Source organism: Ursus arctos, unplaced genomic scaffold (assembly GCF_023065955.2).
Source record: "Ursus arctos isolate Adak ecotype North America unplaced genomic scaffold, UrsArc2.0 scaffold_3, whole genome shotgun sequence".
Taxonomy (NCBI): domain Eukaryota; kingdom Metazoa; phylum Chordata; class Mammalia; order Carnivora; family Ursidae; genus Ursus; species Ursus arctos.
In genome coordinates, this window is record NW_026622985.1 from 99333351 (window position 1) to 99357747 (window position 24397).

At 56.8% G+C, this 24397-nt stretch overlaps 1 protein-coding gene across 2 annotated transcripts in view; it reads left to right on the top strand.

Moving 5' to 3' along the window:
* DPP6 (dipeptidyl peptidase like 6) overlaps positions 1 to 21890 on the top strand; it is an 883822-nt gene extending 861932 nt beyond the window's left edge. For both annotated transcript variants that reach the window (XM_044392285.3, XM_044392287.3), the window contains exons 19-26: positions 2938 to 3007; positions 4769 to 4963; positions 12775 to 12829; positions 15944 to 16055; positions 17756 to 17814; positions 18628 to 18700; positions 18787 to 18860; positions 20880 to 21890. In XM_044392285.3, the coding sequence (XP_044248220.2) occupies positions 2938 to 3007; positions 4769 to 4963; positions 12775 to 12829; positions 15944 to 16055; positions 17756 to 17814; positions 18628 to 18700; positions 18787 to 18860; positions 20880 to 21026 (785 nt within the window). In that variant the 3' untranslated portion in view covers positions 21027 to 21890. The remainder of the gene's footprint in view (positions 1 to 2937; positions 3008 to 4768; positions 4964 to 12774; positions 12830 to 15943; positions 16056 to 17755; positions 17815 to 18627; positions 18701 to 18786; positions 18861 to 20879) is intronic.
* Positions 21891 to 24397: the final 2507 nt, after the last annotated feature.

Below are 24397 nucleotides of genomic sequence, written 5' to 3' on the forward strand. Positions count from 1 at the left end.
CCTGGTGGAGAGTCCCAGCGTGTCAGTGGACCCAGAGGGACCCCTCACCTGGAAGCATTTTCGGTCCATGCATAGGCCACTTGCCAAAACACCCTGGTCCTGTTATTGGGCCCTATGGAGTCACAGTCTGTTAGAACTTGTCTACACATTGCTAGAGATGCAGGTAGGGTGACGTATTCACGTCTGAAAGTCAAGAAATATGGCGTGCGCCAAATCCCTGCCCCCTGCCCCTGGGTCCAGAGGCTTTCTCTTTTAAAATACCCCAAAGGTAATCCCTCTAATGAGGAAGACGATGATGGAGGTGAATAAGGAAGGGCCTAGGGGCGGGAGAAGAAACAAACAGGAAAACACAAATGGGGGCTGTGACGATTTGTCCTGGCCAAGAAATGTGGTTAGGGCCAAGGGGGTCTCTTCCTGCCTCCGAGGGTCATTCCCACCATCTCCCTGCCAGCTGAGTTTCTCCTGGATCTCCACCAGATGCACTCAGCCCGGGAACCACGGGCAGCCTTGGGCGTCCGGGGAGCCGCAGGCCCAGCAGGCACACTGATTCACAAGAGGGAGAAAAGCAGTAAATTAGAAACAGACACAGAGAAACCAGGGCGTCCACAGATGCTGGCCATCAGGGCTCAGAGGAAATGTAGAGCTGAAGACAAGGGGCAGAAAGGTCACAAGTCCAGGCAGACTATGCGGACACTCCAGAGTGGATAGCGATGAGAGACACGGTGAGACTCCAGCGAGAAGCACAGGCATGTGCACCAGGGGTGAGGCCAGCTCCTGACAGATTCAGCTGAGTCTCGCTTGTTTGTCTAAAATCCCACCCCCGTCCCTGCTGCTCTGTGAGGAGAGCCACTCTGGGCAGTTTGGGGCTGCTCCCACATAGAGAGCCCCTCGGTGACACCACCTACCCCAGAGAACTAGGTCAGAGGAAAATCTGGCCAGCCCACACGGACAGCATGCTGGGCAGGGGAAGTTCTCCACACAGACCCCGGATCCGGTTACTCAGAACGGACTTAAATTCATGAGAATCCTTAAATGAACTGCGTACTTATTTTTGCCATTTTCTTTTGTAAGGAAGAACCAAAAGGCAAGAAAACAAGACAATTTTAAATTGATAGTGGATGGACGATGTATAGAGAGAGGGAGGGAGAGAAAGGAGGAGGGAAGGAGAGAAGGACGGCAGGACGGCTGGATAAGCAGGCAAGCAATTTCCACACATTTGTTCCAACCCCCTCTACCTCTCAGATCTATCCACAGACCTCAAGACAGGCTCTGAAATTTGCAGGGCCCAGTGCAACATGAAAACGTGGGGCTCTTCATTCACGGCTCATTACGACAACCCAGCATAGGGCCCTTGCACAGGTCACAGGCTGCGCTGCCAGCCTGGCAGCCCTGTGGTCAGACTTCACCTTCCTGCCCCACCCCCGTCCCCGGCAGCACGTTTTCCGGTACACCCCCTCACATTTTCCCACGTCTGTTGCTTCCTACCTCAGCCTATGAGGCCAGATCATATTCCTTTACAAGATTCTTTGTCATCTCCTGGGCCCAGTGCCCTCCTCCTTGAAACCAGTCCTCACACTGTCACACTAGTTTCCCAAATCCTAACCCCATTCCCTCCTCCAAAAATGCCAACAAAGACCTTTAGAAACAAATACTCAATTCTCCCACCCTTGCTGCATGAGGTGTCCTTCCCGTGTGAGGGTTCCTTGGTAGGTGGGTGGGACTGCAGGTGCTAGGAAAGCAGGTGTGTGAGGGAACGGGCAGCTGAATGTCACCGTTTTGGGGCCACAAAAAAATCTGCAAGATGTGTTCCTACCAACCTGTCTTGTTACGTTTTGTTTTTTTCATTTAATGCCCCCGGAGGCTCAGGCTTTCCTTTGGGAAGCAATCGGGCTTCAGGAAGGGCTCCCTGCCCTGTATGCAGCCATTCGTAGCTGAGGTCTGCCCGTGGGCTTATCAGCGGCAGAGAGCAGCCCAGATCATGTTTTATGGATATTGCAATGATAAAGTCGGACGCCTGCCTTTCTGCCAGTCCCTGGGCCATTGATCCAATTTGCAAGCCATTAACATTCAACCAGAATCAGTAATGAGAGCCTGGTCAGAGCTGGCTGCTGAGCCACCCACCCCAGCCTGGGATGTATCCGTAGTAATTGTGCTAAAAAAGCTACTGATTATCCAATTTAATTGCTAATCTGGTTTGTAGTTAACATCAATAAACAATTTCTAACTTGGGCAGGAAGGCTGGTTTGGAGGGAGGGGACAGAAGGAACTGGTATGGGCGCCCCCTCCCTCCCACACCAGGTCCAGTGCTGCCCAGGACAGGATCTGAAGGAGCTTGTGCGCAGCCCCCTCCCCTCCCGCCCTCTCGAAGCCCTGGCTCTGCGGGCAGCCAGATGGCAGGCACCAACCCGCACACCGCACGGCCGGCAGAGTGGCTCTGCACGGAGGCTCCCAGCTCTCAGCCTCTCGCTCTGGGCTGCCGCCCACGCCCTGCTCTCATCCTGTCCCCATCCCCGTGGCTCCACGATGTCTGTTCCCACTTAACTGCCATGTTGCAGCAAAGACACCTGCCACCCTTGGGATTTCATTTCTCCCGGCCTGGAATTCGGCTGTTAACAATGTTAACAAGTGTTTATGGCCTTCCAGTCCTGTCTGGTTTTCAACACACTCTGTTGACAAGATTGAATTTAAGCTTCAGAGGGACAAACTCAGCCTCAAGATGGTTGGGTGATTTGCCTAAGGTCACTCAGCAGGCCAGACTCACTAAGACAAAAATCGGGGCCAGCCCCGGGGGTGTGGGGGGACCCTCCGAGCCCCCTCCAGGCTGTCCTCCCTGCCTCCAGGAGCATTCCGGACCGCTGGGACTCCTTGGCCAGTGCCCCTTCCTTCCTGGTCCACGTCGCCCCCTAATGTGCTGCCGTGTGTTCTGCTTCTGCCTAGACTTGCCCGTTCAGATCCTCAAGCCAGCAACCTTCACCGACACTGCCCACTACCCCTTGCTCCTGGTGGTGTGAGTATTGGCTCCTCTTTCCTTCTCGGGGTGCTTGCCTGGGGACTCGGTGACACCATGGGAAACAAAAACTGAGCTCAAGAGAAAGACAAGCGTGAGAAATGAGGTTGCAAACTAAAACTGAAGACAGGTTAGGCTGCCAGCAGATGGCAGGCTCTGCTCGTAACAATCCGTGAGCGGCCGCCCCAGGAAGCAGGGGCTCTGCGCCTCTCCCCCGCTCCACTTGTACTTCAGGACCCGAAGCCGGTCTTACTGGGCGCGCGGCGCTGCCGGGGCTGGTGAACGGGCTCGGAAACGGACAGGAAAGCTGGTCTGGGACGTCAGAAGGCCTCTCATGGCACCGGGTGCTGAGGCCCTCCAGGGCGCAGGTCCCTCGAAAGGCGGAGGCAGGCCTGGCCGGGGCGGGAGGATCGCCCAGCCGGCTTCCGCAGCTTACCCCAGGCCTGCCGGAGCCTGAGCGGTTCCCGCTGTGAAACTGCGGGAACGCACTTCCTTGGCCATCAATGGCTTATCTCAGACATTTCTTATGTTAATTAACAGGCCCTCGGGTTCAGCTCCCGAGAACTGCTTTCAGAGGCTCTAATCCCCTGGAAGGGGCCGGTCCTGCCTGGGGGCGCACGCTCTCACGGGGGTGCTTCCGATGCTCACTCACCGCCGGAGGTTGGGAGAGGGCTAACGTGGGCGCACTGGGCACAGGGAGCGTTCTTACAGGCAGACGCCGCCCGGGCGATTTACCACGTGTTCTCTTCCCTCCGTGCGTTCTTGCACGGCCATGGCGCGTGAGGAAAGCAGAGCTCTGTGTCGCCTCTCGGGCAGCCACCCCTCGCGTTTACTTGAAAGAGGTCCGGACAGAGCAGCGGCCTGTGCCCGGGTTGTCTTAGGGACACCAGTGAAACCAGCCACCTGAGTAAATGTCACATGACCTGATGAACCCTGCTCCGGGCGCCCGGCTCCTGGCTGGGGACTTAGTGCCCCAGCAGTGGAAAGGCTTCGCTACAGAGATGCCCCTGCCTCCATCCCAGTATCTGACTCCATCTTGCCATTAACCCACTTTCCTCACTATCTGGACAGGCTTAGCCCTTTGCCGACAGCCACACACGTGCCTCACACACACCCCACACACACCCCTCACACACTCACGCACACACATATGCGTGCGCCCCTCACACCCCCCACACACCCCCCACACCTACACATACACCTCTCATAACCCTCACACACACACAGTTTACACATACATCATACATCCCTGCATACACTTCTCTCACACACACCTCTCACACAGACACGCCTCACACCCATCTCACATACACACACACACACACACACACACACACACACCCCTGGCCCGCACGCCCTCGGTCCCTGGCAGAAAGCCACGATGGCGGTGGTGGCGGTAGCCGTCCCCCCCTTGGAGCAAGGACCAGCCAGCCCATCCTCAGCCGGCGGCTCTCGGGCGGGACCGGCCACCTGTGGCTGCGGCTGGGAGAGAGGCCGGCCTCACCTGCCCATCCCCGCCTCACCGGGGGAAGAAGGCTTCCGGCCATCACGAGCTGGCAAGCGCGTGGTGCGCACGTTTCCGACGCGGAGGGCCGGTCTGCACGCCGGCCGGTTTCCACGGGGTAAATGCGGCGCCGCGGACGGGGCTCATCCGGCAGCCCCGCGTCCCCGGTTGGGGGCCAGGGGACACACGCGTCCCCGGAGCTGGCGTCTGTGAGGCCGGCCGCACACAGCACGCCGAGGCCACGGGCTCTTTTCCAGGGACGGCACCCCGGGGAGCCAGAGCGTGGCCGAGAAGTTCGAGGTGACCTGGGAGACGGTGCTGGTGAGCAGCCACGGAGCCGTGGTGGTGAAGTGCGACGGCCGCGGCAGTGGCTTCCAAGGAACCAAGCTCCTGCATGAAGTGGGCCGGAGGCTGGGCTCCCTGGAGGAGAAGGACCAGATGGAGGCTGTGCGGTGAGGACCCCGGCCGCGAGCTCGGGAGGGAGAGGCGGGGAGGCGACGGGAGGTGATGCTCCCTCCCGGGGCTGCTGGGCGCGCGCTCCCTGCCGGCTGTGTTTCTTGTCAGTGCACGCGTGTCACCTGCGATCTGCTCACGCTGACAAAACTCTGTGGGCAGTTCCGAAGCGGGCTTCAATGGAAGCTTCTAGTAACATTCTACTGAAGACGCTTACACTAGTTTTCTCAGAGCCAGGTAGCTTGTCTGTGTAGTTTTGAAAACAAGGTGCTGAGCCCGTGAGTCGGACCTGCTTGGCTCCCCGGTGCTGTGGTCACAGACCTGGGCTAGCATCCACACACGTGCACACACACTCACAGTCTTCGCCAGCGCACAGACGCACGCACACACACTCACAGTCTTCGCCAGCGCACAGACGCACGCACACACACTCACAGTCTTCGCCAGCACACACACACATGCACGCACACACACACAGAGTCTTTGCCAGCACAGACACACGCACATCTTTGCCATTCGTCACGAGGGAGGGAGGGAAGACAGGACATGGGGGGGACAGTACGAGTGGGGACAGAGCTGTGTGATGGGGCGCCATGTTTCTGAGGAAGGGATCCCTGCCACATCCAGGGGCTCGGTCAGAAAACCCTGCTCAGCCCCGAAGAGGCGCCCGTTTTCGTCTCATTGTTCACATCCTTGTCTCTGAGTCGGAGACCGACAGAGCCCCGAGAGAGGCTGAGCACCAAGGGACAGATGCTCGGAATTATTGGCGTTTTACTGTCGCACTGGAAAGAAGACTTCAGAGCTGGCCTTGGCGCGCCGCGGGCCGAGAGCTCTCACGGTCAGCAGCGCCAGCACGCCTTAGCCGCTGAGAGACGCTGCGGAGCAGCCGCCTGCCCGCCGGGTCAGCAGGCTCACGTCCCGGGAATGACAGGACGGGCTTGGGAAACGCATGAAACGGGGCTCTGGTGATGACAGTCCTCTTTGCGGGATGGGCCCCGCGCATGGAGAAGGTGGGACTCGGCGTGCAGATAACACGTGCTTGTTGCCGGAAGGGCTGCAAGCAAGCGTGGTGTCCCATCCCTCCTGTTACCGTGGCTGTGTGCTCCGCAGGTTTGAAGCGTTTCCCTTCCTGACTTGGGACGTTTCTCTGTCGTTTTTGAGAACATTGGTGGCACCCGTAGGTGCTCAGTTAAGTCATTTTAAGTGGATGACGTGGTGAGCGAGTGACGGAATGGCCCTCCCTGCTCCAGGGCACTGTGACCTGGTTGAGGAGAGACGAGGTGACGGGCCCAGGGCCCTGTAAGAGTCACAGACAGAGAATACAGGACGGGAAGCTTCTGAGGACAGATGTCTGAGAGGGCGACCTGTTAGGATGCTTTTGCCTGGAAGTTAACACACAGGCAGACAAAGCCAAACACGCTTTTAAAGGAAGGAGCTATATTGGCTCTGGAAGTCCAGAGCTAGGGGAGGCCTTGGGGTTCATTGATCCAGAGACCCAGCAATGCCACCCAAAACCCAGGCTGTCTCCATCGCTCTGCTCCGCCGGCCTTAATGGCTCATCCCGAGCTGATCTCCTCATGCTCACAGGAGGGCTGCCAGGAGCACCTCAGTCCATGCTGCTTCATTCACCTCTGGTAGGTTGAGGAGGGAGCCACTTCCAGAAACTTTCAGAAAGGAAGGGAGGAGCCTCCGCAGAAGCACCCACCAAACCTCGCCTCATATGCCCCTGACCAGTGCAGAACCCAGAACCCATGACTGGCCAGAGAGGTGTGGGCTATCACCCTGAGACCTAGGAGGTCCCCCCTGTACCCGGGGGCAGGGGAAGGGAGGTGGACAATAGTGCCCTAGGGCTCTGTGCGGAAGGGGGCGGATGGGGGCTAGGTCAGCAGCCAGTGGTGTCCGCTAAGGAAGTCTTCTTGGGAAAAGGGCAGGTGTCCCGTCTGTACTTGGACATGGGAGTGGGCCTTCCGTCAGTGGCTCTGTGGGGGCTTGCTCTGCAAGATGGCAGCAAAGCCTTCCTCCCTCCGTGCCCGTCTCCGCCCACCCTGGTCTGACTGCCCCCATGGAGCCTGGAGCATGGGGCACAGAGCGTCTCACCCCAGAGGCCCAGGGTGGAAGGACGCAGTGTCCTTCAGGCACACCCGCGGCCCACGCCCCTGCAGGCGCTTGGCTGTGTCTAGCCGCTCCCCTCCGAGCACCGGAACAAGAGAGCAAAAGGCTGTTTCACACTCATGGTGTTTTCTAAAAATAAGGAATTGATCCGGCCATCTGTTCAAAAAACAAGGCAGAACCTGCTCCGGAAGGACAGTAAATAGTGTCAACTGTTCATCCCCTGGGGCTTACAAACACGAGAACACAGAAGTCTTTGAAAACCTTACAGCCGTCTGAAGACGTGCGGGAAGCTGGGGCCCACATGTTTCAAGCTGCAGAGAACTCTAGCAGGCTTTATGTAGGGTCTGGGTCTGTATTTTCATCTCAGGAAGAAATAGCCCTGTCTTATCAGAAGTGTAAGAAACCATGAGGCTGGCCCACCGTGCTAATGCCCCAGAGCTTCCTCAGCCCCCTTCTGATTCTCCCACCTTCTTCCACCTCGTGCCTTTGTCCTGGAGGCACTGGGTCAGCAGCTGACTTTGCAGCTGACGGAGCAGATCTGCGCCCGGCCCAGCCCCTGTGTAAGGGAAGAGGACAGCCGTTGGAACCGGCGGTTTGGGCACAGGGCGGAGCTACATGCACTTGGACCACAAGCTACAGAAGCAAACAACCCTGCTGGAAGGGCTTCTGGGAGGAGGTGGCCCTTGGGCAAGACCTCCAAGGATAAATAGGGATCTGTCAGGCAGCAAACAGGAGATGCACATTCCAAGCAGAGAAAATACCGTGAGCGAAGGCTCGAGGTCATGCAAAGGCACCACTGTTCAGGGCACACTGAGCAGCAGAGGACCACAGTGTGAGTGGGCCATGGAGAGGGCAAGATGCGTAGAAAGGTAGGGTGGGTGGTGGAGGGGACAGGTGCATGGGGGGAGGTAGGGTGGGCAGTGGAGGGGCAGTGCATGCGGAGGTAGGACAGGGCTAGATTGTGAGACACCCCCCACAGCATCCTAAGGAGTTGCTACTTGCCCTATAAGTAACCGAGTTCTGCAAGAGATTTTTCAGCAAGGAGGTGGCAGGGTGAACTTTATTTTTCAGAACTGTAATTCTGGTAGCAGTGTAGCAAGTTTTATGGGTCAGCGTCCTGGCTCTCAAACTGAGTAGTTTGAGGAGAGACGAATGAAAGTGCACGTTTGCAGAGGCGTGGGCAGGGTGAGGGAGACCCAGGGAATGGTGTGGTGTCCTAGGGCTAGCCACACAGGAGCAGGAGCCACTACAGACCCAGGAGAGAACCTGGGCCAGGGGGAGGGAGCACCTGACAGGAGCTGTGCAAGGAGGGAGCCAGGACCAGTGCCCTGACCGCTCCTCCCTCCCACTGGCCAAACCCACCAGAAGCCAGGGGACATGGGAGCCTCTGCCACTGTTTATACTGCTCATCCTCGGAGACCCTGAGTGCAGGGGAGCCCTATGGACAGTGAATGGAGGGGAAGCAGGAGGAGGCAGCCCACAGGAGGACCAAGAAGGAAGAGGGTGGGGAGATGGAGGAAAATGGTCCTGGCCCTGGGGGCAACGTGGGTGTGGCCTTGTGACTGCCAGAAACCTCCAGCAGGTGGGACGAATGCCCCAGGCCATCAGTGGGGAAGCTGCAGTCCAGAGAGGGTCCAAGCTGAACCCGCCAGAAGAGGGGCACAGTCCCGACCAACTGGGCAGGAGCACGGCCTCCGGGAGTGGGAGCATCGGGGCTGGCAGCAGTCTGGGGGAGGTGGAGGACGCCTGGGAGGCATTTCATGGGCAGAGGCCTCCAAACTGGGTAAGTGGATGACTGTGGAGCTGAGGCTGGCTGAGGGGTGAGCTATACAGAGCTCATACCCCTTACAGTGGTGTGCCCCCCACCATGGCACAGAGCAGGACAAAAGCACTGGCCATGTTTCTCCCCCCACCCTCGTTGGCTCCTCTTTCTTGCCAAATCAAGCCTCCGACTGTGAGCCTCCCCTGCTCTGAGGGTGCCGTGGCACCTGTGTCACCTTGGGTCCCCAAGAAGGGTGCCTGGGTGGACTTAGCAGGAGCTTTCGGCAGGGGGTGTCTGTGAAGGGTGCCAGGCAGGAGGGCACCTGGGGCAGCCACCAGGCTGCAGTGGAGTCTGACATTGTGGAAGGGCGGGGATGGAGGACCAGGTGGGAAGGGGGTCTCCCATTGGCAGCGAGGCTCTGAGAGTCCTCGCCAGGGTGATGGGGAGCCCGTTGCCAAGAAAGCCAGTGAAGGACCCCATGCCAGGCAGCCAAGACCTAGCTGTAGGGCCCCTGCTGCACTCAGTGACTGGGAGCATCACTGGGGATGGCATGGACACCATGGAGGGTCAGAGGATATGCCCCCTGAGGGTCATCAGCCCCCTCAGGGCATGTTGTCTTAAGGGAGAAGGGAGGGCACACAATGTGCAAACCCTGTTCCCCTGCCTGAGGTTCCACGCAGCCCCACAGACATCCCTGCTCACCCAGGAAGGACCCTGTGCTGCCACCTGTGAGGTGTTCCCTTGACCTCTGGCTCACCCGCTCTGACCAGCTCTCCGCTGCTCTGCAGCGCGTTAGCAGTGACCATACCACTCAATGGGCGTACACCCCCCCACCACACGTCATCAGTGCTGCCGCCATGTCACCGTGTTGGTCCACCTCCCTCAGCCCTCCTTCTTGAGGGCTGGAGCCCTGTCGCTCCCGGGCCTCTGCAAATCAGCATGGAACCCATCTCAGGACATGCTCTGTAAAGAAAGACACCTGGTGGATTCTGCTTCTGCTCTTGCTGGCCTTGGGCCGCCCCAGTATAAAAAGTGCTCCCTGCATATGAAATCAGGCTCTCTTTGATCTTGAAGTTCCACTGTTCACCAGAAGAAAAATCATCACATGGGAATTGCTTGGTTCGTTGGTGAAGATACAGGTACAAGATAACAAAAATATTTGACATTGGAAAAAACAACTACCCTTGGAAGATTCCAGAGTATTTTATAAATGAGGGTCATTACCAAGATTTCCGGCATTTAGATCAGGAAGTGAGTCACTAGATAATTAGATGAAGGGGTTGCCAAAGACCCAAGGCTGCCTGCAGACTTGGAAGGAGGGCTGAGACTGGAAATCCAAGATATTTTACAAGCTGGAACGGAGCCCTTTGTGGTGCACATGGCTCACTCCACGCTCCGTGGTCCCCACAGACTGCTACGTGGATCCCAGCAAATGTCTGGCCCTGGAGCAGAATCCTCGTGGGACCAGGTGGACTGGTTGTGAAAATAGCTGGCTGAGCCAGACCGTTTCAGCAGATGTTCCCAAATACACTTCTGCATTTCAGGGATTTGGGTCACGAGGAGAAAGTTAAGGAACTTGGAGAAATGTCTGCTCTCGTTCCAGATACCTGGACATGCCCACAAAGGTCTGCAGCCCAGGACATCGTGTGTGTGTGTGTGTGTGTGTGTGTGTGTGTGTACACGTGTGCGTGTGCACGCGTCTCCACACCCCAAGTGTGGCAGATGGGATTCCAAGTCGGCCAGGTTATCCTGTGACACCTGCACAATGTTTTTAAAAAGCAAATGTATTTAAGTGCTGAGTTTCCTAGAGCTGGGACAACAAAGCGGAGGTGTGGGCAGGGCCTCCGTGCCTCCGAAATCTGTCGGGGACGTTCCTTCCCCGCCTCTTCCAGCTACTGGTGGTGGCCAGCAACAGTTGTCCCTTGGCTTTACAGACACGTTGACTGTAATCTTCCTTCTTCACATGGGGCTCTTCCTGGGTCTTGTGTCTCTCTTCTTCTAAGGACACCAGTCATACTGGATTAACGGCATGAACTTTAACCTCATCTTAACTACCTACGTCTGAGGACCTCATTTCCAAATAAGGGCACACTCGGAGGTTTTAGGGGTTGGGACTTGACCATAATTTTCAGAGTTTAGCCCATAACAACTTTTAAATCAACAGCAGATTCCCTTGCCCCACTCCTGCCCCTCCCCCCAGTCCTGTTCAGCAGAGGCCATCCCTCCCAACCGTCTGCGTTCCTGCGCACAGTTATCATTACTGCATGAGCTCCCATCTCGTGACGTCCTGTGTCGGCAGGTGAGGATTCAGCAGTCCCGCACCCCCCCATCATGTCTCGTTAGATCAGTATTTGGGGACGCAGGACCACCGTAGATACCGCTCACTACGGAGCAGGTTGCCCACGTCATGCCCCACCTTCGTCTGCAGCTTTTAGTTCTGGAAGTGTTGCTTTGTCTTTCACTTGAGAATCTTCTCTGGACGTACTCACAATATCTCCCACTTGTTCCCAAATCCTGCTCACGCTCCTGTTAGTATTTCTGTGCAAATGCTGAAACATTCTCGTAATCTGTCAATTCCAACTTTCTTCTCTTTCCTGCTTCTGTGGGGCTGGTGGTCTCCAGGCCCAACTTCGGATGTTCTTTCACAACTTTCCTCCATCGGGAAAGTTGGGGACAGTGTTGCTCCAAGCTGGGCCCTCCCCCCAGGAACTTTTGTCCATTCATCTTGGACACTGGCCATAGAAGAGCTGTTCTGACTGTGGAGGACTGACTGGCCGTGTCCTGGGACCGGGGGGGGGGGGGTGGTCCTTAAAGAGTTGGCTCTGAGGGCTTGCTACCCAGAGTTTTATGCTCTGTTCAGGCTGAGAAGGGCAGTCGTCAGTGATGGGGTGGCTCCCATCAGCCAGCACAACCCAGAAAACAGAAACGAGAACAATCACCAAGAAGTAGAGAGAGGGGCGCCTGGGTGGCACAGCGGTTAAGCGTCTGCCTTCAGCTCAGGGCGTGATCCCGGCGTTCTGGGATCGAGCCCCACATCAGGCTCCTCCACTATGAGCCTGCTTCTTCCTCTCCCACTCCCCCTGCTTGTGTTCCCTCTCTCCCTGGCTGTCTCTATCTCTGTCGAATAAATAAATAAAATCTTAAAAAAAAAAAAAAAAGTAGAGAGAAACAGGAGGAACGGGGCTATGCAGGGAGAGGCTCTGGCGGGGGCGGGGGTGTACACACGGAAGGAAGCAGCTCGGAGGCAGCTCGCAGAGACCCAGGAAGCATCCGGTCATCTGCCAGCAGGTGGCAGGACTCCCGCTGCTGAATTAGGACGAATTAGGGTCCAGAAACCAGAAAGATTCCTGTCATTATGTGGGGAAACAAGGGATGCCTGGGGAGGGTGGTAAGAGGCTGGCAAGGGCAAGGCGGGACCTGGGCAGCACCAGTGGGGACATCGAGCTGCTCGCATCTGAGGCAGGAAGCACGAGGCAGGGGCCCTCAGCCAGGAGTTGGGGACAGGACACCACGGGAGCCCAGCACCTGGCTCCAAGCCCCTTAGCACAGGGCCAGTGTCTGTTCTCCAGGCTGATCCTGGAGGACGCTCCCAGAATCTGGGGGTGGTTGGGAGTCACACGGTCCAAGTGAGGGACAGACTGTAGCAGAGGACGACCCTGCAAAGCCTTGTGTCCCGAACAGCCTCAGCTGTTTTGCATTCCTGGCTCTTGGTCAGTAAGTCTGACAAACCCGGGCATTCTTTCAAGGGCACCTTGAGGCTTTCAACGTGGACATACTGCCCATGCACTAAATACAGAAAAGCTATAAACGATGACATTGGAATTCCGGTATTTCCTTTAAGTGGGGGTTTTCATGCTCGACGTGGTGGGAGCACGGCTCTGGGCCGCAGTGCGGCCGTGATGCGTGCTCACTCCACGCTCTTCTTTGGCCTTGCAGGATGATGCTGAAGGAGCAATACGTTGATAAGACGCGTGTGGCCGTGTTTGGGAAGGTGAGCCTACGCCGAGCTTTGTCTGAGCACCCCTGTCCCCTCCGTCCGAGGGCACTGCCCTTCACCACCACCCAGCCTCAGTTAGATTTGTTCCAGATGTCTCTGGTCTGGTGCTGTGAGAGCAATGACTGTGTTAAAAGCAAGAGGTTGGACACTGAGTGATTCCAGCAAGGAGGGGGGCTCATTTGACCAGCTCACTTATCAAAGTTTCTTTCTACATTATGTGGACGGAAAGAAAGAGAAGCCAGATCCTATGAGCACTTTATTAGGCTCCTAAGTCCTTTTCTTACGGAAGCCGTGGTGCCTCGTGTAGGTACCCCAGGAAACAGGGGCGGGCAGTGGTCTTTACTTCTGTGGATCTCTGTGTGCAGTGGCCACGTTAATTTACCAGCTTCACCGACACGGAAGGGGGGAGGAGGCAGTTCCTGTTCCCCAGGGCGGCCCACGGCCACAGGCTGTAGCTCGTGTGGCGGAGGCCCAGGCCTGCGAGTCAGGTCCGTGGGGCCAGCTAGTATCTCCCGGGCACAGGCCCCCCACCACCCACCCCCATTCTTAGCCTGGATCCGTGGCCTCTTGATCCCAAGGGAGCGAGGCACAGATGGATGGACACAGGTCCATCTTCCCTCCAAGAGCACGATCCGAGCACAGGCCCTCCAGAGGCACCTCGCAGTGACCTCACGGCAGGTGGAGGCCTGAACAGGTGACCCTGGGACTACCTCATGTCATCGCCTCCGGAACCACCACGCCCAGCGTTCGTGGAGGGATGTATACACATGAGACGTGATGCTCCCAGACAGCCTCCTGGAGCCCTCCCACACCCCCGGGGAGCTCCACAGGTGAGGCGGCAGAGGCGAGGGCCCGGGGGCTTCTTTCCAAAGCTCAGGGACAGACCGGAGCGTAGGTGCAGAGTCCCGGCGGCTCAGTCCCTGCTGGTGGAGACCCACTTGCTGCCTGTGAGGGGCTCAGAGCCAGTCGGATCATTCGTAAGTGTGACTTTGGGTGTCAGTGTTTATCCCCCATTTGTACCCACACGGGAAGGGTGGACTGCTGGACCGAGGCAGGGACCCTCGGCCTGGGCCTGTGTCTGGTCAGTGCTCACCCCTCCTCAAACACATGCATAGCCTTTTCAGGCCGGCTTCTCTCACCTCGTAATATGCATTCAAGGTCCTGTTCAGGGTCGAGAGCTCATTAGTTCTCAGCACTGAGTGACATGCCACGTTCGCCACTGGTACGTACACTCGCCCACTTCCGAGTTTGGGCATTTACGAATAAAGCTCGTATGACCCTCCAGGTACAGGTTTCTGTGTGCAGACAAGTTTTCACCTCCTTTGAATAAATACCAAGGAGGGTGACTGCTGGATCAATATGGGAAAGAGTGTGTTTCGTTTTTGTAAGAAGTCGCCATGCGATCTGCTAAGCAGCCGCCCCATTTGGCGTCCGCACCAGCAGTGAGTGACGGCCCCACGGTCCCTGGCCTCACCAGCGTGTGGTGTCGGTCAGTGCTATTTTGTAAACAAGGGGCGGAATGACGTGTAAGGACGTACCGATTCCACTGACGATGAAAATTATCTACTAGAAACCAAAAAGATGCTTTTATGATCATTAAGATAAGATATCCATGTTCTATGGAAGGAACAGCATCAAATGATAATGTAACTAACATATGGGTTCTAAGTGGTTAACTCCACAGTGAGGCCGGCACGGCATGGGCTGCACACGTATTCTCCACCAGGTGTATGCCTTCCCCACGCTCAACCCTCCCACCCCAGCACACACATGCGCACACAGTCCAGCACCACACACACGCACGCACATATATGCACACACACACCCCGGGACACACACATGCACACACACACTCCAACACACACACACACACACACACAGTCCAGCAGACACACACGCACGCACATATATGCACACACACACACCAGGACACACACATGCACACACACACACACTCCACACACTCGCACACACACTCCAGCACACACACACACACATTCCTATACACATATGTGCACACACACACACACCCCGGGACACACACACACTCCAGCACACACACACACACACACAGTCCAGCAGACACACACGCACGCACATATATGCGCACACACACACCAGGACACACACATGCACACACACACACTCCAGCACACACACGCACACACAGTCCAGCAGACACGTGCACACACATTCCTACACACATATATGCACACACACACCCCGGGACACACACATGCACGCACACACACTCCAGCATACACTTCAGCACACACACACACACACTCCAGCACACACACACACTCCAACACACACACACACTCCAGCACACACACACACCAGGACACACATATGCACACACATACTCTAGCACACACACAGCACCTTTAACAGCCCCCATACTCCCAGGAGAACATACCTGGTTCCCGTGAGCTTTGCTCCTACCCCTTCCCATGTTTGCTCATCACAACTTCCCATCTGTGTCCCGTCCCCTTCGGTTCTTTCGGGAAACAGAGCACATCTGAGCCAAGCAGCTTCGAAGGTGCCCGTCCAGATAAGTGTCCCGTTGTACTCTCTCTGGAAGGCCCCGGTTGAAGTAGGGGTCTTGCGTGTCAGCCCCGAGGTAAGAGCACTAGAGCACTTGAAGGAGTTGCCCATGTCCAGCGCCCACGTGGACGCCTGTCTCTGCAGGCCCTGAGCCGGGCATCCTGGCAGACTGGTACCCGAGCCCTTTGATGCAGTTCCTTGTCGGCCCTCCCTCAAAATCCCCTTAAGTGGTTTGGCTTTGCTGAAGATGGGAAGGCAGCAAACGCACTGCAGGGAAACGCTGACTTGGAAGGGGCTCGATGGTAGCCCGACACGCACGCGGCACGTCCTAGCCCGCGGCCGCGGCGGCCCTCACACATCATCTGCACGTCACCTGACACCAGGCCCCAAGGGGGGGCGTGCACCCCATGTCTCTAGTTGGGACAGTGTTTACCTTCCATCTTGTTTACCTCTTAATAGAGCCGACGTGAAGATAGCTGCTGAGCTGGCGATCTGACACCTGAGCTGTTTTCACGAGGGCGTCACTGACGCTCCGCCCACTTACCCTTCTCTCTCGCGCAGGACTATGGCGGGTACCTGAGCACCTACATCCTCCCTGCGAAGGGTGAAAATCAGGGCCAGGTTTTCACCTGTGGCTCTGCTCTCTCTCCAATCACGGACTTCAAGCTCTACGGTAACGGCCTTGACGCCCCAGACCCGGGCCCACGCCTCCCTCACACACCCACCGTGGAGGGGAAGCCGCCACCGGGGCCGTGCAGCTAACGAGGAACCTGGAGAGAAGCCAGGGCAGGGGAGGGAGGGTTTCTGGTCACTAGTTAGATGAAAGTGGTCAACCCACCGATGCCTGTGGGTCACATTCCCAACACACGAGACCTGGAGCTAGACACTGGCCTGTGTTCCCACAGCCCCCAAAATCTGGGCAGGGGCCCTGCACGGGCTCTGTGTCCGGGACCTGGGGGTGCTTGGGCAGGGGTTCCGTGGGGAGGGCTGGGGTGGCCGGGGGGCGGGGGTGCCACTTGGTGGCGATTGGGTAGAGACCTGGCAGCCAAGGAGTGCTCTGCCTCCACCCGCCCTGCCCTCCTCCCATCGGTGCAGGTGGCACCTGGCCAGCCTCTTACCTGTCTAATGAGCAGGAGTCAGAGGCCGGGGACGGGGCGTCAGGATGGCTGGCTGTGGGGACCGGACGGTGGGCAGGCCTCCCAGGTGTGACAGTCAGACCTCTGCCAGGCCCTGCCATAGCTCTTTGGTCACCGCTTTGAGATGCGAGGCTCCCTACGTTCTCCTGGTCAGCTGGCCCCTTTTCTCTCAATGTGGGTGATTTTGTGACATTCATGCTTTTTTAAAAAAATGGGTGGCAAGGTATTCCTTGTGGGCTTTGAGAACTCGATTTCGGGTCGAGGCTGTGGAGAGGCCAGGCTGTTAGCCTCAGCCACGCTGCGCGAAGCAGCACTAATGGGGTCAGAAATGGAGTGGGCTTCTTGTCGCTGGTCTGCCAAGCCTGCGGGTACCCTGGCCGCACCCGCCCCCGTGCCCCAGCTCAGCACCTCGGGCCCCAGGGGTCCAGCAGCCCTCAGCCCTCGTGGTCCTGCAGCCAGAGCGCTCACAAAAGACACGGATTTTTACAAAGCACTTTAATGCAAACTTCAGCTTACAGTCCTATAAGAACTCTCCTCGTTCAACATTTTAATAATTTAAAATTAGTTTTCCCACGGGAAGACATGCAATGTATTTCATCTTTTTTAAATTCAGTGAGAATTTCTTAATTTTTTTAATCATGCTCTTTCAAATTCGCCTGATTTGAATGCACATGAATGTACCATCCTACTCCTTAATTGGTCACAGTGCCCCAGACAGGGAAATCCTCCCCTGTCTCATCCCCTTAATGAAGGAGGGATGTCCCTGCAACTTGCAGAAGCATTTGGAACTCCTTCCATCCTGACTTTCCTGACAGGGCAGATGCCAGGTCCTCACCCAGAACCTGGTCCTGGAGCCAGGGCTTCAGCTGGAACGGGACATGCCTAGCCTTTACCAAAAAAAAAAAAAAGCAAATGCTGATGAAAATCTGCTTTTTAGGACTTGTTGTCTTTCCTATATGTTGAAATGAAGAGGGGGCTGTTACTCTGTTTACTGAGGATTCAGATGCATGGTTTCCCTTGGTTAAGCTTTGCTATATTGCTTAAAACCCAACCGCCAATTTGAACACGCTGATTACCTGGGTAGAGACTCGCAGGTTGAGGGGTGTTTGAGAACAAACGTTTGCCCTGCGAGTGAGCGCAGAGACCGTCCCCAGCCCTGTGCCCAGGGTGCCCCCCGCGTCTGGGGGCCGCGCACCGACGCGCCTCGGTAACTCTGCCTCCCTCTCCTTCTGTCCAGCGTCTGCATTTTCCGAGAGGTACTTGGGCCTCCACGGACTCGACAACAGAGCGTATGAGGTATGTGTGGGCACCCCCCACCTACCTGAGATCGTCCTACCCCTCTGACCGCTGGCCCAGCTCTGGGACCCACACTCCCTCCCTGGGCCCACTGTGCTCTCTGTCTCCCCATCAAACTCACTCTGAGAAGACCTTCCCCCAGGCTGTGAACCGCAGGCACCAGGGCCTCTCCCGGGTCCGTCCGGTCTCCCTCTCTGGCACCCGAGGGGCGAGGAGGGGAGTTAGGAAAGTCTTTGGATGCATGGAGGGTCTGTCCCAGGGTCCACAGTCATGGGGCGTGGATGACTGCCAGTCCCCTTCCCCAAGGCTGGTTCCACTTTGGGAAAATAAGCCCTTGATTGGGTGACAGAAAGTCCTCTGATGCTAGCTGCTCTGTCATAGCCACTGAACTGACTCTGCGGGTATCACGTGGGGTGTTTCTTAGCCGGCCGTGGGGGGGGCACACTTCTGCCATGGGGGCCCGGGGGCGCCTGGCTTCAGAACCAGAATCCACGCACGGACCGCGGGACCGTCGGCCAGGAGTCCTCTCCCAGGGGCACCAGCTGAAGTGAGGGCCCTCCGAGGCCACCTGCAGCGGGTGAAGGGATCCCGTGCTCCCTTCTCTTCCAGCCCCTCCCCCTCCTCGCAGGTGCTCCTGCAGGGCAGCTGAGGCGCTGAGATGCGCCCTGTGTTTCCCCCACGCAGAAAGCCCCCAGTTCTCCCAGGACTGGCCCCAGGACCCCCCAGCTACCTTCTCAGCCAGGGGTCCAGGACGAGCACCTTGCTGGCGGCGGTGAGGCCCGCTAACTCTGTCCCCTTGCCCTGCCTGTGCAGATGACCAAGGTGGCACCTCGCGTGTCGGGGCTGGAGGACCAGCAGTTCCTGATCATTCACGCCACTGCGGACGGTAAGGACCGAGGACGCCAATTCACAGCACCCCCTGGACGGAGTTATGGGTTTAACCAGTCCTTTCCTCCTTTTTTTTTTTAACAGAAAAAATCCATTTCCAGCACACGGCAGAACTCATTACACAACTGATTAAGGGGAAGGCTAATTACAGCTTGCAGGTACAGTATTCGCACATCTCCCTGCTCCACGCTCGGAGAGAGACACCCTTCTCATGGAGAAAGAGCCGATTGTATTCAGTTCATCCCACTTGTGCAGACACACCTGTGTGACGGCCGTCAGAGGCGGGCAGGGGCGCATCAGGCCAGACAAATAGCGCACGCTGGTTTTCTCTAGTAGTTGATGAGGATCCCTCGGCCGTGCACCCGAGCTGTGCGCAGAGCCCTTTAGAACCACACCACCCCCACCTCTGGGCCACGAGCAAGGGAAGCCAGCCACCACGCCCCCAGAGCGAGGCTGAGGATGGGGCTGTTGTCCCAGTGTTGACGAGAGCAGCATTCGGGGGCGGGGTTGGGGGGCTTCACATGTGCAGGCCCTGAGCCTTCTCCACCAGCCTCCCTCTGGATAGCACCACACATTTACTAAATTCTGGCAGAATGTTCCAGAATCATCTGTGGCTGAGTAGCAGTTAGACGGCTACCCTTCCCACGAAACAAACTCACAGCCTTGTTTTCACTAGCATCAAGTACTGACCCCGCAGCTCAAGTCTGGGCTCCTTCCTGCAATGCACAATGCTGCTTCTAGAAACATCTTCCACTTCCTTCCTGACCATGGATTCCTTTGGCAAAACACGTATGACTCCGATGGTCTTCTTAGGTCTAGCGATAAATGGGAGATTTCCCCCACTGGGCACCCGTCCCTCAGCGCCAGCCTTGGCACAGACAGCAGCCGGTCTTCCGTCCTGCGCTCCTGGCCTCCCCCACGTCACTGTCTTTTTGGACGGTCACATGTGGGCTGGGCCATCAGGGAGAGCTTCCTGCAGGGAGTCTGGCCCGCGTGCTGATGAATGGGGAAGGAAGGACTGGCTAATGTGACCTTTGAGCTTGCTTCTGCAAGTGTTCGGATCACAGTAAAGTTGATAGTTGTCATGGTATTGTTAACTATATTCTAGACACACAATGCAGCCGTGGTAGGTGAGAGGGTAAATCTCTACGTGCTAATGTGGATCACTCCCCAAAGTGTAGACCAAGCTAAATTAGCAAGATTTTGAGCAAGATGCATTGCAGACCACACTTGAGACAATGAAAGGGACCCCAGCCCAGTGCCATGTCTACAGGCACAGCACGTGTCTACACAGCTGCTCAGTGAACTTGTAACAGTGATCAACTCCAGGGAAGGACATAGGGACTGGGGACCTAGAGAGGGAGAGATGTACATCCTACCTCGTGTCCTTTTGTGCTGTAGACATTTTAATGTCTATATAACAGCTCCATTCCATCATTAATAAATTCTCTAAAATAAGAGTGAAGACCATCCTCCAAAGACATACAGAAAGACAGGATTCAAAATGCAGGGGGCAGCCTGGCATCACGGAAGGGACGTGCGCTTCCAGGTCAGTTAGACTTGGCTTTGAGTCCCTGCCAGAGCCAGCACCTTTGTGTGGAAATGGTGCAGCACCCCTAAGGGACGGGGGGTGTCATTACACCCAGTCCCTGAGTCCTGTTACTCATCAGTGAATCCTCACAAAGCTTTATGAGCTGGGTTCTGTTATGATCATCATCTCCACTTGGCACAACTGGAAACTGAGGCTCGGGAAGGTTACCTGCCCACGGTCACAGGGTGAGCCAAACACAGGTGAGGATTGTAGGGACAGTTCTTCCCATGTCTTTGGGAAGTCTGGTCCCTGGAGACCTGGGCCGGAGCCTCTGTGGTCCGGGAGCGTGTATCCGGCCGTGCTGCCAGTCGGAACCAGCAGGCCCAGACTGTACAGAATCTGTTGAACAAAGCGTTCCAGGTTAGTCTGCCAACTCCTTGAGAGCCTACCGTGCCCGGCAGAGCATCCCAGAGAAGGAAATGCTGACGCTGGCACTGGAGTGGTTTAGGAAATTCATTTCCCAGACTGAAATTGAGCCGTGCGTGTGTGCGTGGTGTCTGGGCTGTGCTGGATTCGTGTCGCACGAGCACCCCCAGGCCCCCGGGGGCCACCGCCGGTGAGTAACGTCTCCCTGCCTTCCCCGCAGATCTACCCGGACGAAAGCCATTACTTTCACAGTGCCTCCCTCCACCAGCACCTGTACCGATCCATCATCAACTTCTTCGTGGAATGCTTCCGGATCCAGGACAAGCTCCCCACAGCCACAGCGAAAGAGGAGGAGGAGGAGGACTGACCTCGAGCCAGCCCTGAGCACCACGGGGCTCCTCCTAGAACAGTGTGCAGCCGGGACCCCGCCTCCCTCACCCTCAGAGGCTGGGGCGGGCACAGGAAGTGTGACTCCCATAGCATGTGTGTCTTGCGTCCCAAAGGCGGTTTTCCTTCGGAAACCGGCTCCTTCCCAGGCCGAGACGTGTCATCGCTCACGAGGGCTCCCACGCGCCTGGAGCCGCCCCAGCATCACCTCCTCCCGGCCCCAGCGTGACTGGTGCATCCCACGGCCCCTCCCCAAGGAACAGAGCGGAGGACGGACGGCAGTGAAGCAACTGGCCCTCGCATCCCGGCTCTCCAGCAGTAGCGTTAAGACCCGCCCGCGTCAGCAGCTCCCGCCCCGTCCGATAGAACCGCGCCACGGAGACAACTATAGCACAATTATTGTAACAGTACTTGTTCATAGAGTGGCTTGCTCCTTTCTGTAATTAGGAGAGTCGGCGTTTTAAGGGGCTGTACAAAGTATTACTGTAGCTATGCTAATGGTTAACCTTCTGGAATTAATTCGTATTTTTCTATGGTTTTTACCTGACACTGTCTCCGGTCATGGGGTTGTTTTGCTGTGCTTGCTTGCTTTCTTGCTTTCTTCCTTTCCTTCTTTCTCTCTTTCTTCGTTTTTTTTGGCTTTGTTTTGCTTTGTGTTCTTTGGTCAATGTGTAGGCTTTGCACTTGTTTGGATAAAGAAACAGATCAGAAGTAACTACTCTCTCCTCAAGATTGTCTTGAGACTTTGTGGAGATATTTCAAAAAACTGAGGGAAAGACATCCAATACCATTCACTAAAAAAAAAAAAAAAAAAAAATCATAAATAAAACTTCTTTCCCCCAAAGCTGCATTAGGATTTGGCTTAGATTCACATGATCTCCATATGTCTCGAAGCCCGTCCTTTTCCCCCTTGATGCGTTGTCAAGGCTTTTCCGATGACATTTGGTTAAAAAATGAGAAAAGACAAAGCGTTGACTCCGCCCCCGGGTCTGTCGCGTGTTCAGGGGACGTGTGGGTGTGTGCCGTTGCCTCCCGCCCTGGGGCCGGCTGGGTGCCCTCCACACCGGGTGCGGGCAGCCTGCCGCCGTGTAAGACGTCCCCGACCGAATGCAGAGCCGGCGCCCCCGTGCGTACTCCGTGTGGCTGTACAGACAGACCGGACGGCGCTGCCCCTGACCGGCTCTCACGGGTCGCCTGCATGCCGCTCCCCAGAGCGCGAGTGTGAGACACACCCATCACTGCTGTTTCCTTGGAGCTTGTCGACAGCCTGAATGTCAGGACTGACATCTCCAGCCTCGGGTCCTGCTGGGGGGTCCTCGACAGCCCGTCAGCACAGATTTGTCCGTGTGGCTTTTGGTGTCTGGGGGTTTGGGTTTCATCCGCGAGAGTTCTGGATGTCGGTTGCAGTTAGCGCAGTTGGAAGGCTTCCATCACGCACGGGATTTGTTCAGGCAAGACGTCATCGTGTGTGAAAAGGACCAACGCGTGAGCAGCAGGACCCGCTCGGAATGCTAGGTGACCGTGCTGGCGCTACGTCGATGGGCTTGCCGGACCGCAGAGCCGGCAAGGTCTGGCGGCGGGGAAGTGAGAATGTGGCATGGTAGCGTGTGTTCATCCATGGAATAAAACATTATTTTACCACTCGGATAGCTCTTTTCTTGCTTATCCTCCACCGCCCCTCCTCAGAAAGTGTGCAAGGCTTGACGTTTTCTAAGGTACTTATTTTGCCCTACCCAAGACGGACGCACTTCCCCAAGAGCCAACTGGTGTGCGGCAAATAAACTGTACCCCAGCCATCAGGGTATCGATAGCAAGGAGGACAGATCCAAGTCCCGAATCAACCAGAGAAAATGAGTTTGAGTTGTGCCTTTCAGGTTTAAGAGTGAAGACAGAGATATTCCCTAACACTAAGAGCAAAATTGGCTCTCAGTTGAGACTGTGCTATTGCCCACTAGCAAACTCTAGAAAAACCTCCATGTGTTAGGCATTCCTCGGTGGCATCTCCCAGGACACGGGCTGCCACGTTCTCAGAGGTGTGCATGTGGGGGCTCTCTCCCCACTGGCCTGAAAGCACACCTCTCCCTCTCCCACCTGACCTAGCAGTCCCAGAATGATTTCGTGAAGGGTTGATTGCCTTCTGGAAGCCCAGGTTAAAACCCCAGTGTCACAGAGACTAGATGGGCATTTCAGAGACTCCCTTGGCCCTCCCCCATTAGCACACGGTTTGAGATCTTAAGATAATCACCGGAGAGCCCGGGAAGCCAGGTGAGAGACTGGATATGCAGACAGGAATGTCCAGATCGTATAGAAACACAGAACGCTGACCCCCAGCCTGCAGCCCGCAGCCCGCAGCCCCAGTTGGCCAGGCCCTGATGATTAAGGGCCAGCTGCCCTAGCTTCCCCCGCCTCCAACTTCGGGCCAATGGGGAAAGCCAAATCCACTCCCGTGACCGGTCCTGTGGGATCCTGCTTCCGGTTAGCCGCCCCGGCGACCCCGCGCCCACGTTCCTGGCGGGGCTCACCTGACCCCCTTTTCCACCGTGAGGCTGTCCCTCCGCCGTGCCTGCTTCTGCGTCCCCACCGAGCGCACGCGATGGCGGCTGACGCCCGGGCACCAGCCAGCTCTGAGCCAGCAGCCTCTGCTTGCTCTCCCTTGGGTGTCTGCTCAGGCTTCCAGAACAGAATCCCACAGGCTGGCGACTTAAACAACAGGAATGTATTTCTCCCGGTTCTGGAGGCTGGGAGTCCAAGATGGAGGTGCCGGCCGATGGGTTCCTGGTGAGAGCTCTCCTCCTGGTTCATAGACAGCTGCCCTCTCCCGTGACCTCACGGACAGAGGGAGCGGCCGGGGGGGGGCACTCTCTCTTCTTCTAAGAGCACTAACCCCATCATGGGGTCCCACCCTCATGACCTCATCTAAACCTAATTACCTCCCCACCACCCCATCTCCTAACACCACCGCACTGGGACTAAGATTTCAACATAGGAATTTGGGGAGGACCAGTCAGTCCCTAGCAGGGGGTCTGTGTTTATTTTCCTGCCCAGAAAGTAGGTGTTGGAGAGGAGTTGCCCAGGCCCGGGTGGAGCCCCTGGGGCCAGGAGGGAGGAAGGAGGGGAGAGGGACAACAGGGATGGGGAGGGGGAGACGGAAGAGGTGGGGGAGGGAGACTGTCTCCGAGTGGGGCTTCCCAGAGGGTCTGGATGGGCCCTTCTGAAAACCACAAGCCACAAAACTGCCATTTACCATCAGCCTCTCATCAGATAGGGGATCTAGAGCCGGGGGGGGGGGGGTCGAGGGTGCCGCCCCCAAACCCAGGGGAAGGCAGCAGCAGCACCGTGTCCCTCTTCCCC